This window comes from Hyperoodon ampullatus (assembly GCF_949752795.1).
Source record: "Hyperoodon ampullatus genome assembly, chromosome: 6".
Lineage (NCBI taxonomy): Eukaryota > Metazoa > Chordata > Mammalia > Artiodactyla > Ziphiidae > Hyperoodon > Hyperoodon ampullatus.
The window spans coordinates 76,526,346-76,541,680 of record NC_136919.1 but is presented as its reverse complement, the minus strand read 5'-3'; the positions used below and the strand labels follow the sequence as shown (position 1 = coordinate 76,541,680).

General features: G+C 42.1%; 1 protein-coding gene across 8 annotated transcripts in view; it reads right to left on the bottom strand.

The window, feature by feature from the left end:
• Nucleotides 1-11,734: 11,734 nt before the first annotated feature.
• TJP2 (tight junction protein 2) overlaps nt 11,735-15,335 on the bottom strand; it is a gene marked incomplete at its 5' end in the record, with an annotated part of 84,860 nt that continues 81,259 nt past the window's right edge. For all 8 annotated transcript variants that reach the window (XM_079705677.1, XM_079705679.1, XM_079705682.1 and 5 more), the window contains 2 exons: nt 11,735-12,678; nt 13,933-14,018. In XM_079705677.1, the coding sequence (XP_079561803.1) occupies nt 12,513-12,678; nt 13,933-14,018 (252 nt within the window). In that variant the 3' untranslated portion in view covers nt 11,735-12,512. The remainder of the gene's footprint in view (nt 12,679-13,932; nt 14,019-15,335) is intronic.

Here is a 15,335-nt window from a genome sequence, read left to right as displayed (position 1 = left end):
ATTTCTAATGTCCTTCTTGCCATGTAAAGCTCTACTTAAATGTCATCTCAGTCAGGCTTCCTCTGACCTACTTAAAGTAGCCCCATCCCTAATCACTTTTTATCACAACACCCTTTTCATTTTCATCATAGCACTTACACACCCCAGCTTAAAAAAGTTTTTATCTATTTATTCCAGGTCACCAACGCTTAAAATGTAAGGTCCATAAAAAAAGACATATCTGTATCCCTAGATTTTACAGTGATATTCTCACAAAGTATGTGCTCAGTGAGTGCTTATTGAATGAATGACTGAATGCCTGAATAATATTTCGTGTATATACCATAACTTATTTAAAGCAAGTTCCTATGTTGAATATTTAGATTGTTTCCAAGTTTCTGCTCATAAAAACAGCTATCTTTGTACATTTATTATTTTCTTAGTACAAATTCTTGAAGTGGAACTGCTGAGCAAAGGCAAACATGTTGAAGGGTCTTGATGTATATTGCTATGTCGACCTGCAAAAAAAATGTGTACTGATTTATACTCCAATTTTAAAACATGAGACTCTAAGGCTCCACTTCCTTCCCCACTGATGAAAAATAGTAACTCTTTGTTGTCTTATTTTTCATGCCGTTATTAGTGGAGTTGAATATTTTTTCATATCTTTATTAGCTATACATATCGCTTTTTAAGGAAACTTTATTTTTTGCCCATTTTTCTATTGGGCTTTCAGCTTTCCTTACTGACTTGAAGGAAGGTTTTTAAACAAAATGGGGACTTCCCAGGTGGCACAGTGGTTAAGAATCCGCCTGCCAGTGCAGGAGACACGGGGTTGATCCCTGGTCCAGGACTACCCCACATGTCGCAGAGCAACCAAGCCCATGCACCACAACTACTGAAGCCAAAACTACTGAAGTCCGCATGCTCTAGGGCCCACGTGTCACAACTACTGAGCCTGTGTGTTGCAACTACTGAAGCCAGTGTGCTTAGAGCCCATGCTCCACAATAAGAGAAGTCACCACAATGAGAAGCCCGTACACTGCAAAGAAGAGTGGCCCCGGCTCGCCACAACTAGAGAAAGCCCGCGCACAGCAACAAAGACCCAACGCAGCCAAAAATAAATTAATTAATTAATTAAAAAATTAGATTGAGAGCACTAACCCACACATTTATATTCTATCAACATCCAGGCATCTATATCTGAGCCTTCAGACATTCTTTTGAGGTTAGAAAGTGCAATTTCTGGTCCTTTCCTTGTTGGTGAGCTTCTCAGAGAGGGAAATGATGGGATCCCGGGGTAAGTCTCAAAGACATGGTGGGCATGCCTATGGTAACAGGGAGCAGAGTGGATCAGTAGTCAGCAAACTGATCTGCAGAGATCTTGACATGGGCTAGTTGATCATGGTGATGTAGATGGCTAGGCTTCAAAAGTCTTATTTGATTTGTATAAGCTGAAAAACTTTAGGTTTGGGAAGAGACTTGCATGAATCACAATGAAGAGGCATGGGCCCTCAGTCAATTTCCATTCACATACGAGCCTCCAAAATATTATGCTAAGTGAAGGAAGGCAGAAACAAAAGGTCACATATTGTATGATTCCGTTTATATGAAACATCCAGAATAGCTAACTCTATAGAGACAGAAAGCAGACTCATGTTTGCCAGGGGCTTGGAGGCAGGATGTATGGGAAGTAACTGCCTAATGGTACAGGGTTTCCTTCTGGGGTGATGAAAATGCCTTGGAACTAGATAGGAATGATGCTTGCCCAACACTGTGAATGTACTAAATGCCACTGAATTGTACACTTTAAAATAGTAAATGGTTAATTTCATATTATGTGAATTTTACCTCAGTTTAAAAGAAGAACTTTTGCATCTAGGTTTCTTTGCTTTTGTTTTTTAAGGCTTACATCTGTTGAGCACCTACCATGTGCCAGGCCCTGTGCTAAGAAATTACATGTATTATAGCATGTAACCCTCACAATCAACCTCTTGAGATAGGTGCAATTTTTATGCTTAGTTTACAGATGAGGAAACAGGCTGTAACAAAGAGGTTATAAAACTAATCAATAGCTTTCAGAGAGGGATTCAAACACAGGTAGTCCGCTCAGGGGCCAACATCCTCAATCACTGTGCTTTGTGAATTCATTGCCTTCAGAGGAATTCTACTCCCTAGGCTTTGTCAAAAAAGAAAGGAAGTTGACATACATTGGTGGTAGGTTTGGGCTAATATTCTTGTACTGCCTACCCTGGGCCAGTCACTTAGGTAGACTCCTCATTTAATTCTCACCACCACACTTTGTAGAAGGAACTACCTCAACCCTTATTTTGTACATGAGGAGGCTGAGGCTCAGGCAACTTACCCCAGGTCCCAGGACCAGTGAGGCACTGCAGCCAGATCAGCTGAGACACAAGCCCTTGCTCTGAACTGAGGATGGATAGGACTAGCTCCACTCCAGCCTCTCAGGTTCTCTCTCACAGGACCCTTTTCCTCTTTCAGCTCAATCATCTCTGCAGCAGATAAGAAAGTGACAAACAGGGAGAAGGCACTGCCTCCGTTCCCCATCCCACAGAAAGAACGTTACCATCCTTCCGTCCAGTTAGTAGAAATGCACAAGACTGGAGAGCTGGTTCCCATTCCCCTCTGTCACATCCATATCTATTAATAGATAAGTATTGACTAATTTAGGAAATGTTAATTCATCTAGGCCTGAAGAAGAATACAGGTCCAGGGACAAGTCCAGCAGCTGGGCCTAAAACCATTATCTAATCACCTGTAATGCCCTGGACTACATTCTATTTCTATAGAGAAGTTTTCAGAATGCATTTCCCCAGACCAGCTCCACAAATGTGACCTCTGCAATCATCCTGCTAACAAAGGTGGACAGCCATCCCTCTGAAATCCCATTTGGTCCTTATTCAGCAGAGCTCTGGGAGCTAATTTTCTAAGCAACAAAAATATATTTGTCACCTTCTCCCAAATCTCTATTTCTTATTCCAACACATTTCAACTGTAGTAGACACAGAGAACAGGACCTGAAGAGCTATACTCATGAGTTCTTTCTAGAACCAGGTGAAATTTCTGGCCCGTCTTGTAGAGTAAGTTACAAACCATGCCAGGGAGCAGCAGAGTTCCTTCTGCACGCTCAGAACATGGGCATCCCTTGCAGTTGCGTGGATGCTGCACACTCAGCATCCATGGTGGGGAAGGGATGCAGGGAAGAGGTAAGGGAGGGTTGCAGACTCAATGCCCTCACCTGTCATGAAGGTCATATTAGTAAATGAGCCTGGGTGGGTTCTATATGGGGCAGCAAACACCCAGCCCCAGCCTATGGTTGCCATGCAAAGATGTGCGCCCAGAACTGCCACATCTACCATTTTTAAAAGGAAAGCCCCCAATCTGGACTGGTACGTAAAATCTGCTGATTTTTAAATTAAAAAAAAAAAATTTCATCACCCACCCTGTGCAGGCCAAACAAAACATGTTTATGAACTAGATTAGTTCCATAGGTTCTGGCAATTTGCAGAATCGGCTTCAAAGTACTTTTTAAATTTTAATTGTAAATAGAAAACAATACAACATGATCAACAAACTATTTTGAGAGATCCTATAGAAGGAGACTCTAGAAAGAAAGACTGGAAGACTGGATTCACAAGCAGAAAACTTTGTTTTGAACCCAAACTATACATGTTTTTCGTCAGCTGAAGGATTCTGAACAAGTTATACAACTAAGTTATAGATTACTTATAAAACTGGCATAGCCACACCTGCCATTCTTACTATGCAGGGCTGTTGCAAAGGACAGATCAGATTATCAATTTAGGCATTTCTCAGGCAAAAAAGTCATTTGCAATGTAAACCTCTGAGAGGCAGAGAATAGTTGATATTCAGTACACAGTGCCTGTGTTTATCTGCACACAGAGACACTCAATAAATATTTTTCATTGACTTAGCTTACTGAAATTCCTGCTATAATCCAGATTTAGAGAACTAATCTTTCTAAGGATCTACAAAATAGTTTTGTGTGACTATGAAGCATAATAATTCACATAGTGACTGATGAGGGCTAAAACTATTGATCAAAGTTCCCAGACAGAGTCAAATTACACACTAATGTGTAGATTTTTGTCCGGTAGAGATGCAAATAATTTCTGCCTGGTGGAAAAGACAAAGACAAAGGTTAGCATTTCTTATCCTGTAGGATATTAGCCAGTTTTTATTTAACTCTGAATTCTTATTCTAATATTGCTTAATTGATTGCTTATCTATAACTAGTTCCTCAGATGTTCTTTATTTTTATTTTTATTTTTATTTTTTTTGCGTTTCGTGGGCCTCTCACTGTTGTGGCCTCTCCCGTTGCGGAGCACAGGCTCCGGACGCGCAGGCTCAGCGGCCATGGCTCACGGGCCCAGCCGCTCCGCGGCATGTGGGATCTTCCTGGACCAGGGCACGAACCCGTGTCCCCTGCATCAGCAGGCGGACTCTCAACCACTGCGCCACCAGGGAAGCCCCTCAGATGTTCTTTAAACCAGTCTTAATATCTTATTGGTTCCCTCATTAAGTAATGGGCTGAAAAAAATCTTTGACAAGGATTCATTTTATATTTGCATGAGAATCATTTTATCCTTTTGAAAACTATACTTCAATATTAGCCTGCCTTTTGCTAGCCAAACTAAGTTCTTAATAGTTTTCCTCTACTTGTTTTACTAAAGTTCTCCCGTTTAAATTAGAGCTATCAGTGTTGAAGTTTAAACTGGGCACAATGATAGAAAATCTTATGTCACTGACATGCTTTTGTGACAAAACACAGACACTGCATTTATTTCTCCCTTCATTCATTCATTCCATTTTCCAACAACATTTCTGGAGTATATGCAAGACACTGAAGAGTATACATAGATGAATAACAGACACACACATACAAACACACACACACTCCTTTTAAGGGAGTTGAGAAGTGAGTGGTGAGCAGTTCTGTACATTGATAACTAGAATATCAGAGAATATAGATGAAGGGCTATGGAAACTTATTGAAGGAGTCAGTGTTAAATTGGATTGGGGGTATCAGAGAAGGCCTGCCAGAGAACGGGATATATTAGCTGATTGGAAAAATCCTGGAAAAATGCCTAGGATTTTGAAAAACAGTGAAGAAAAGGGAAAGGTATTCCCAGCAGAAGAAACAGCAGAGAATTCAAGAAATGCAGTGAGGACAATCCTCCTATGAAGTTGGAACATACATGACTTTGCAGGAGAAAGTTACCTGAAAAAGGATTTGTTACAAAGCAAACTACCCCAAACTCAGTGGATAAACACAAAACTTGTGTAATATTTCTCATATATCTGCTGATCTAAGCTGGGCTCAGTTAGAATGTTTCTGCTCCATATCCCTCTCACCCTGCCTGGGACACAGCAGGTAGTCTGAGGAGTTCCTTGGCACAGGATGGCAGAGGTGCAGGACAGCAAGTCATATGGTCAATCCAAAGCCAAGGGGTGGGGAAATACATTCTGAGTCTTTAGAGGAAGGAATTGTAAAGTCACAAGGCAAAGAACATAGATATAGAGAAGGGTGAAGAACAGACTCGACAGGGACAAATAGTAGGAAAACCTGAATGCCATGATTAACGATTAAACTTTGTTGCTAAGAGACTAGATCTTAATTGTTCTCACCTCAAAAAAGAAATTATAATTATATAATATGATAGAGGTGTTAGCTAACACCCAGGTGGTAATTATATTGCAATATGTAAGTGTATCGAACCAACAAGTTATACACCATAAACTCGTGCAATGTTGTATGCCAACTATATCTCAATAAAAAAATGAAAGAAGTAAACTTCGTTCTAGGCAAGGAGAAGTCATCACTGTTTTTTTAAGCAGCAGGGAGACATTCTCAGATCTATGTTAGAAAGATGATTATGCCTGTTGGCTAGTGGAGGATTAGAGAATTTACAACCAGCTGGACAAGGGTAGTGGCTGTGGGAAAAGGGACAGAGAGACAAATTAAAAATAGTTCTTACGTAGAATAAAGTAGGTCATCATTTGGATGAAGAGTAGGAAAATCAGACACCACTCAGATTTCTAAATCGATATGGGAAAACCACTGAGAATTATATCACTAGCTACTTTTATTGAGCATTTATTTTGTGTCAGCTACTATTACAAACATTTTATGCAGATCATTTGATTAAAGTGCCACATAAAACCCACGACACAGTGTTATAATTTTCTATCCCTATTCTATAAATGCAAAAACTGAGCCTTAAGATAGTTAAGTAACTTGCCCAAGGTTCTAAGCTAATACCTGACAAAACCGGGGTTTAAACATAAAACCATTTTGATTCCAGAATCTGAGTTCAGAACCTCTATGGGCTGCCTCAGCAGGATAGGGATAATGAGGGAACCAGCTCTGGGGGGAACTAACATTTGATTTGGGGAAGGGACTGGATTATTGACTTTATATCCTGGCCATCATACTACTTTTGAGTAATAAAATGCCAGCTTATTTATTGGTATAAAACATCATTTTGATATTTTAAAATGCCTGAAGTTTGAGTCATTTACATTTTGGCTCAAAGGTACATTCATTTGGAAAGATTCAGAATCCATCCCTCCGCTCTTTCAAACCCTTCCAAAGTATCTTGCTATAATTCCCTCTTCCTGGGCTTCTAATGAGGTTTATGTGTATTCACCATTTGTTTCTCACAGATCCTTTGGTCCATCTATACTTACAGTAGTCTGCAGTGGACTTATTTTAGAATGGTGGGGGTGGAGGCGGGGAGGAGTGGGTTGTGGAAAGCAAAGAGAGCATTCAGTGGGGGATTTGGGAAGGAGGAGAAAGGGGGTTTGGGAAGTTTCTAGTCCAGCTCCAGCCCCCCCTCATTCTTTCTACTCCTCTCTTCTCTTGTCCTCAGAGACAGATCTACTCTCATTAACTCAATGCATCTCTCCCAGGATGATTTATATCAGTCAATATCTTTTCCCCAACCATCCTTCCTGGAGAGACTTAAGCTCAGAAGGACAGAGGCCCTCTGGCCCTCTCTGAGTTGGAATAGCATCTGAGGACAATGTAGAAGCAATGAAACCACATCTCACTTTTTACTGCACAAAATAAATACCAAAATACTATATTGCCATTGCAACCACTAGTTTGGGGAATGTAGATTGTGCCAATTTTATACCTATGTACATATAGGCATGATTTAAATAAAAGGCAGGGGGCCTTCCCTGGCGGTCCAGTGGTTAAGACTATGCACTTCCATGGCAGGGGGCATGGGTTCCACCCCTGGTTGGGGAGCTAAGATCCCACATGCCACGTGACATGGCCAAAAAATAATAATAAAAAAATTTAAAAAGTAAAAAAGTAAAATACAAGGTAGGATGGCAATGGGTTGTATTTATCTCCCTATTTACTCACATATATCTTAATTGCCATTGAGCCTTTTATTTTAAATCTCATTTCACTACTTATTATTTATTTAATTTTTAAAACTAATTTATTTATTTACTTATTTTTGGCCGAGTTGGGTCTTCGTTGCTGTGCACGGGCTTTCTCTAGTTGCGGTGAGCGGGAGCTACTCTTTGTTGTGGTGCGCAGGCTTCTCATTGCAGTGGCTTCTCTTGTTGAGCACGGGCTCTAGGTGCGCGGGCTCAGTAGTTGTGGCTCGTGGGCTCTGGAGCGCAGGCTCAGTAGCTGTGGCGCACGGGCTTAGTTGCTCTGCGGCATGTGGGATCTTCCCGGACCAGGGCTAGAACCCATGTCCCCTGCATTGGCAAGCAGATTATTATTTGAATCCTTTTTATTCATTTTGTTTCTCATAATTTTTTTTTTTTGGCTGTGCCACACAACTTGCAGGATCTTAGTTCCCCAGCCAGGGATTACACCCAGGCCATGGCAGTGAAAGTGCTGAGTCCTAACTACTGGACCGCCAGGGAATTCCATTTTCTCTTAATTTTTAGGGCTTTTCTACTCATTAAAATTAAATTAACTCTTCTTTATTTAAAACAAAATACAAGTACATATATAATATACGCATATGTGATTATATAAATACCATATAAAATCTATAAAGATGTGTAAATATATGTAATTTTCCTTCTTTTGGTCCATTCAGTCATTCATTCATTTGTTCATTCATTCACTCATGCTTTAACACTGGACAAGAAGTACAGCTGCAGGGGTAGCCTGTAAGCATACTGAGATGATTAATTTTGTGTCTACTTGGCTGAGCTATGGTGGCCAGATTTGGTCAAAGGTTATTCCGGATGTTTCTGTGAGTGTGTTTGGGCGATGAGATTAACATTCAAATCAGTGGATTTTGAGTAAAGCAGACTGTCCTTCGTAATGTGGGCAGGCCTCATCCAGTCAGTTAAAGGCCTGAATATAGAACAATTGATCTTCCCTGAGCAAGAAGGAATTCTGCCAGTAGGCCATCACCTTTGCACTCAGACTACAAGTCTTCCCTGGGCCTCTAGTCTGCCGATCTAGGATTTACCAAGCCTCCCTAGTGGTATAAGCCACTTATAATTCCTTAAAATAAATCTCTATTTGAACACACACATCCTGCTGGTTGTGTTTCTCTGGAGAACCCTGATTAATACAGGTACGTAGGCATTCCCCCTCCACTCTCCCTAGCGGATAGTTCCCTTGTTCTTCTCATGTTCTCCGAGCCCATTCTAAGACACTAGACAGAAAAAAATCCCTCGCCTTGGAGGGCTCAGTAGATTCATAGCCCAATCATCATCACGTTACAAGCAGTCAGGGCTCCTCAGGATTTGTACCACTGCATGCTCCAGCCTGTCAACCGCCTGCCTCTGCATTTCTCCGCATTTCTTTGCCTGAAGGTGGGGGGAGGGGTAAGGAGAGGGAGGAGGGTCAGGACACCCTCTCCCTCATCAATATTTACAATAGCCAGGGCACGGAAGCAACCTAAGTGTCCATCGACAGATGAATGGATAAAGAAGATGTGGCACATAGATACAATGGAATATGACTCAGCCATAAAAAGAAACGAAATTGATTATTTGTAGTGAGGTGGATGGACCTGAAGTCTGTCATACAGAGTGAAGTAAGTCAGAAAGAGAAAAACAAATACCGTATGCTAACACATATATATGGAATCTAAAGAATAAATATGGTTATGAAGAATCTAGGGGCAGGACAGGAATAAAGACGCAGACGTTCTAGAGAACAGACTTGAGGACACGGGGAGGGGGAAGGGTAAGCTGGGACAAAGTGAGACAGTGGCATGGACATATATACACTACCAAACATAAAATAGATAGCTAGTGGGAAGCAGCCGCATAGCACAGGGAGATCAGCTCGGTGCTTTGTGTCCACCTAGAGGGGTGGGATAGGGAGGATGGGAGGGAGGGAGACGCAACAGGGAAGGGATATGGGGATATATGTGTATGTATAACTGATTCACTTTATTATAAAGCAGAAACTAACACACCATTGTAAAGCAATTATACTCTCATAAAGATGTTTAAAAAAAAAAAAAAGCAAGCATACTTGCACTAAGCAGCCCTCAGTCAAAGTCTGAAGCCAGCTGGTGAACAAACAGCCCAGCCCCTGCCTCCAACTTGGGTGGGAAAACTCTGAGGCACGTGTTTCATACCATTGACCAGCATTTCTTGGGGGGATTAAGTTCTGGTCTCCCATTGTAGAGTGTCCTTGTATTTCCCAAACCAACTACTTGAACTCAAAACCTGATCTTGGGGTCTGCTACCCAAATTACCATCTCCCCCAGCCTCCACCCCGCAACTACTGCTGTTTCCTTCACCAGACAAAAGCACGGTTGACAGAAGCAGTAAAGTCAGGGATGGATAGAAGGTTATGCTGCACTTCTCTAACCAGCAGAGGCTGAACACGCTGCTCATGAAGCGGGACTACCATGCAGACTCGGGAAGTCTCAGGTTGGAGGGTAGAAGGTGCCCCAAAGAGACCTGCTGAGGGTACAAAACTTTACATAAGTCCCCCGTTTTATCCTACAAATTCGTGTGAGGTTTGCACTCTGCGGCATGATCTGCCCTGTGTTTTAAACACCCACCACCCACTCTGAGTACAATGGATTTTGCAGAAAGATGGATAACGCATTTTCCTTGGGGCTTCATGCATGTCATGCTGCTATTTGAGAGGGAATGGCCTTGAATGCTCTAGAACTGCTCTCTGGATTAGGTCAGAAGTCAGTGATGCTTCTACACCGCAGTTTTAGGTGCTTTCTCCAGAACATTTACTGAATGGCCCTCAGAATCATGCTACTGCCCTACAAAGAAAAACACAGTAAGAAATGGACCTCCAAGATCCTCCTTGCAAGTAAGTGGTCATGATTGCAAGAGGCAAAATGAGACCCCACAGAATAAAAAGAATGGGGGAGGCGAGAGAATTCTGGGACAACTCCCCCCCTTCCTCCATGTAGAGTGGACACTATGCTCACTCATGTTTGTCCTTCCTATTCTGATATTCTTCCCTTTCCTCATTTGCCTAGCACCATTTTTTTCTTCCTTATACTACACATATATTGTAGGCAGCCTTAAATCCTTCCTAGGACAAAGCTGAAAATGAACTAAAAAGGTGTGGGGCAGACACTGGTGGTCCACTGGGCACCACTGGGACATTCTAGGGAACAGAGGTCCTTCCTTCCTGCCTGCACCACCTAACGCATCACAAAGAAGTGCTGGAGCCAGATGACAGCCCAGCTCCTGATCAAAAGCCTCCTCTCCTCCCTTCCTTGAGTTTGCAAAAGGGCGCATTCCTGTATTTAAAGAACACAAGCAAACTAAACCATCATATATTTAACCTGTTTTTTCCTTCCATCCACAAAAGGTGGCTTTTATTTATGAAATATGCAGATCTGAGTCAGTGCCTTGAAGCCTGCTCAATTCAAGGTAATGCACTGAATGGTATATAAATTACGGCACCAAATTGACAGATACAACCAAGGATAAATTTATAATGTAACTCAGTTATGAATAAGCTGAATTACCAACTCTGCTAAACACACACTTATCATCTTTGTGTGAATTTATATTACAAAAAGCCCTTAATGGAACCAAGACTCTTCTCCTTTCCTAAATTCAGGGTACTTTTGATTCACACAAACCTAAATTCCTAGGCTGTTTTTTAAAAATTCTAAATATATTTTAGCCTTTAAGAGTGAATGCAGGAGTATAAACTGATGCAACTTTTCTAGGAAGCAATCTGGCAGTAAACATCAAGAGTCTCAAAAATGTTCCTCTGCTTTTACTCAGTAATTCCATTTCTGAGTACCTACCTGAAGAAGAGGACTGGAATGCTGATCATTGATATACAAAAATGGATTATATACAAAAAGGTGCATCTCATGTAAAAAGAAGCAAAAAATAGGAAATAATTCAAACGGCCAACACTAGCAGAACTATCTACTTATGCAGCAGTGGTCACAGCATATATTATTATTCTGCAGTTATTAGCAATGATGTTGCGTGAGTTTTACCTACCTGAAACGTTCAAACAGAAAAAGCAGGAAAGAGAACTGCACAGTGTACACCCAGCTATTACACACATGGACATCCACAAATATATAATTGGAGGAAATGCACCAAAATTATCTGAGGGATGGGGCTATAAGTAACTTTTATTTTCTTTTTCATATGTCTCTAATTTTCCAATGTTCAGCGATGAGCATGTCCTCACTTTTATGATCAGTAACTGAAATAAAAGCTGCCCTTAAAAGTAGGAAGTAGTGTAGAAATCCACCACAAAGCACCTTGATTACAATGTCCTCCTTTTTATTAAATTATAAAACTGACTGCAGTCAATACACACAATTTTGGGAATGTGTTTTTCTCAAGTATCTGCTTTCGTGGAACACATGGTTTTAAACAGACAGACAAAATACTTCTATACCAACTTCTTGGTCTTCAAGCTATTTAGCACTGGTAGCTAAACTACCAAGTATAGCTATTATATATACAGTCAGAATTTATGGAAAATATTACAAAGACAAATGTCTTGAAAAGATGACACAGTGCAGAGAAAACCATAGCTCTTAAACAGGTATAAAAATTTAGTCAAAATGTTTTAGTCCATTATGGCTTTGCATAAAGCTTCAAAAGAAGAAAATTTAAGACACTTCTCATCAAAGGCACTTACAGAGTTGTAATAAACTACTTCTTTGAATTCAGTTTGAGTCACACAGTATTTTTATTTATTTTTTTCACATTCTGTCTCTCACTGAAACGGTCCTGGAAGGCAGCTATTAATGAGGAAAAATAGTTATCATTTCTTAATATATATGTTAAAAATACGCAAACAGAATTAATACAGATTTTGGTCCACTGAAGCAGGTAACAGTATCAGATGGTAGTGTTTCTCTTAATTCTGAGCCAAAAGCCATAAGCTCCGCAGACTCAGGCCCCTGGGCTCCCCAGGAAGCGCCCCTACATCTCCACAGTGCATCAAAATTGCAAAGAACCATCCTCCCACGGCTGGTGGGAGTGCTGCTCTGAAGGGGCGGCAGCGGGGCACACAAGAGTTAATCCTCGGGCATCTATAATTCCGTGTCCCGGTATTGGGAATGCTGGCCGTAATAACCGCGTTTTGAGTGTTCCGACAGCTGCTGTCGGTATTCTTCCTCCTCGGCGTCACTGCCATAACTTCCTCTGGGATCCTGATAAAGTCTGGCAGGACCTTTCTGCGGCTCGGGGGGCCTGGAACTAACAAAGTGAGAGGGTTACATGAAGCCGAAAGCTCGGGCCTCCCCGCCCGTGATGCATGCAGTGGTCAACTGCCCAGGATGGCTGGCTCACCTGAGTCGCACTCCGCTGACAAGCCAGGGCCCTCCTGGCCCGGCTCCAGGTTCCCAGAGTGGTAGGAGTGAGGACGGGAATAACAAGGCCAATGCCCACTTGAGCACCGAGTGGGGAAGCCAGCCACGTGCTCCCTGACCTAAGAACTCTTCAGCCGGATGTGGGTGCCTTCTTAAGCTCACTGGCTAAAAGCTCACAAGCAGAGCAAGCTCTTTGCCAGTTTCAGTCAATTATACCAAATCCCCTCTGTTGCCAGGGGCCACCTGGTAGGCTGTGCCACAGTTCAACTGGCAAAGAAGAAATGTGCCTCTAGTTTTCTGTTGCGTTAAAACTAGACTCTAGGGCTTCCCTGGTGGCGCAGTGGTTGAGAGTCCGCCTGCGGATGCAGGGGACACGGGTTCGTGCCCCGGTCTGGGAAGATCCCATATGCCGCGGAGCAGCTGGGCCCGTGAGCCATGGCCGCTGAGCCTGCGCGTCCGGAGCCTGTGCTCCGCAACAGGAGAGGCCACAACAGTGAGAGGCCCGCGTACAGCAAAAAAAAAAAAAAAAAAACTAGACTCTAGTTTCCAGTCAGAATGGCTGTAAGAAAATGTGATTTTTTTCTTTTGTTTCCTATTCTCAGAAGCAGGAAATGATCCAGCATAAAACCTCAACAGGAAGACACTGTGATAATTACTAGTGCTTGTGTAGCACTTTAAACATAAAGCATCTTACCAACACAGGTCGATTGATGTCACCTTCCCTTCAGACCACAGCTCAGAACAAGTGGCCTGACTTTGCTAGGTGACGCAAAGGAATTAAGGAGCTTGGCTAAGATCTAGAAAATACTGGCAATGAAACAATTGGCATCTAAGCCCCAGGAATTTTGCTCATGTGCTATCCTAACATAATTTAACACATCTGTGCTCCAATGGGTCTAATGGGACTGACTTGGAATGTCAATGATTACACTGTGTCAGTTTTAGCACACAATCAACACTACCATAAAATTTTGACTCTACGATCTTTACAATTAATTTGACTGAATAAGCAAACAGTTGACCAGGAAAAAAAAAAAATCTTCTTGTTACTTTGAAATGTAGGTGAAAAAAATTCTTTCTTAGGCATCCAAGTCCTAGACAAGCCCCTTTTTTAGACCTATACCTTCCGAGCAGCTCTTACCTTGTGTACTGGGGTGGGCCAGGCTCCGGCTTGTGTGTTTTAATTGGAACTGCATAGATATCAGGATGCTTCTGAGCAATTTCAATCTGTGGTGATAAAGAAAAAAAGGAGGGAAGGGATGAATGACTAGACAGTCAGCTTGCTCATTTCCTGCTGGTTCCATTTTCCAATCCAATTTCAAGGAGAGGAGGAAAATAGAAGCAAATTTCTAGTTTCTAGGGTTGTACATGATGCCTAGTGGTATATGTCAAATAGGAAAAATGTTTAAAACTAATGAAATTCTGCCGCATGCTACAATATGGTTGAACGTTCAGGACACTATGCTATGTGAAATAAGCCAGTCACATAAAGACAAATACTGTATGATTCCACTTATATGAGGCTCCTAAGCTGTCAAGTTCATGGAGCTGGACAGTAGAATGGTGGTTAAGGGGCTGGGGAAGGAGGTGATGGGGGTCATTAATACTGACATATACAGAGCTTCAGCTGGGGAGAATGACAAAGTTCTGGAGACGAATGGTGGAGGTAGTTCACAGCAATGTGAATATACTGAATGCCCCTGAACACTTACAAATGGTTAAAATGGTAAGTTTTATGTATACTTTACCACCAAACAAAAAAGAAAGGAAAGAAAAAAGAGGTCTCTTGCCTTCTGAGATGGCCCACACTCTGTCTGTGGAGTGTGTTTCTCCCAGGGCCACTCTTGCCTGTTGAGACGAACAGTGTCCTGTCTATGGAATGTGTACCTCTAAATAAATCCACTTCTTATCTATCACTTTATCTCTCACTGAATTCTTTCTGAGATGAGACATAAAGAACCTGAGCTGGGGCTTCCCCGTGGCTCTGGGAAGATCCCACATGCCGTGGAGTGGCTGGGCCCGTGAGCCATGGCCGCTGAGCCTGCATGTCCGGAGCCTGTGCTCCGCAACGGGACAGGCCACAACGGTGAGAGGCCCGCGTACCGCAAAAAAAAAAAAAAATAAAAAAATAACCTGAGCTTTGCTCAGTGCTTTGTGACCACCTCGAGGGGTGGGATGGGGGGGTGGGAGGGAGATGCAAGAGGGAGGAGATACGGGGATGTATGTATATGTATAGCTGATGCACTTTGTCATACAGCAGAAACCAACACACCATTGTAAAGCAATTATACTCCAATAAAGATGTTAAAAAAAAAAAAAATGAGCTTCAGTAAGTCTTGACACCAGGAACTAAGGTCCCCAGCCAGGTGGAGGATGGAATGATGACGTTGACCCTCCTGACTTCAATCAGCTAAAGTTTGGACTCTGTCAAGCTCTGCCCCAATTCTATGCTGAATTCTCTGCTCAAGCCCCCTGATGAATATGCACGTACCCTTAGTTTAAAACCTCCCCAGTTTTGCAGTTTGGGAGACGCTACTTTGGGAG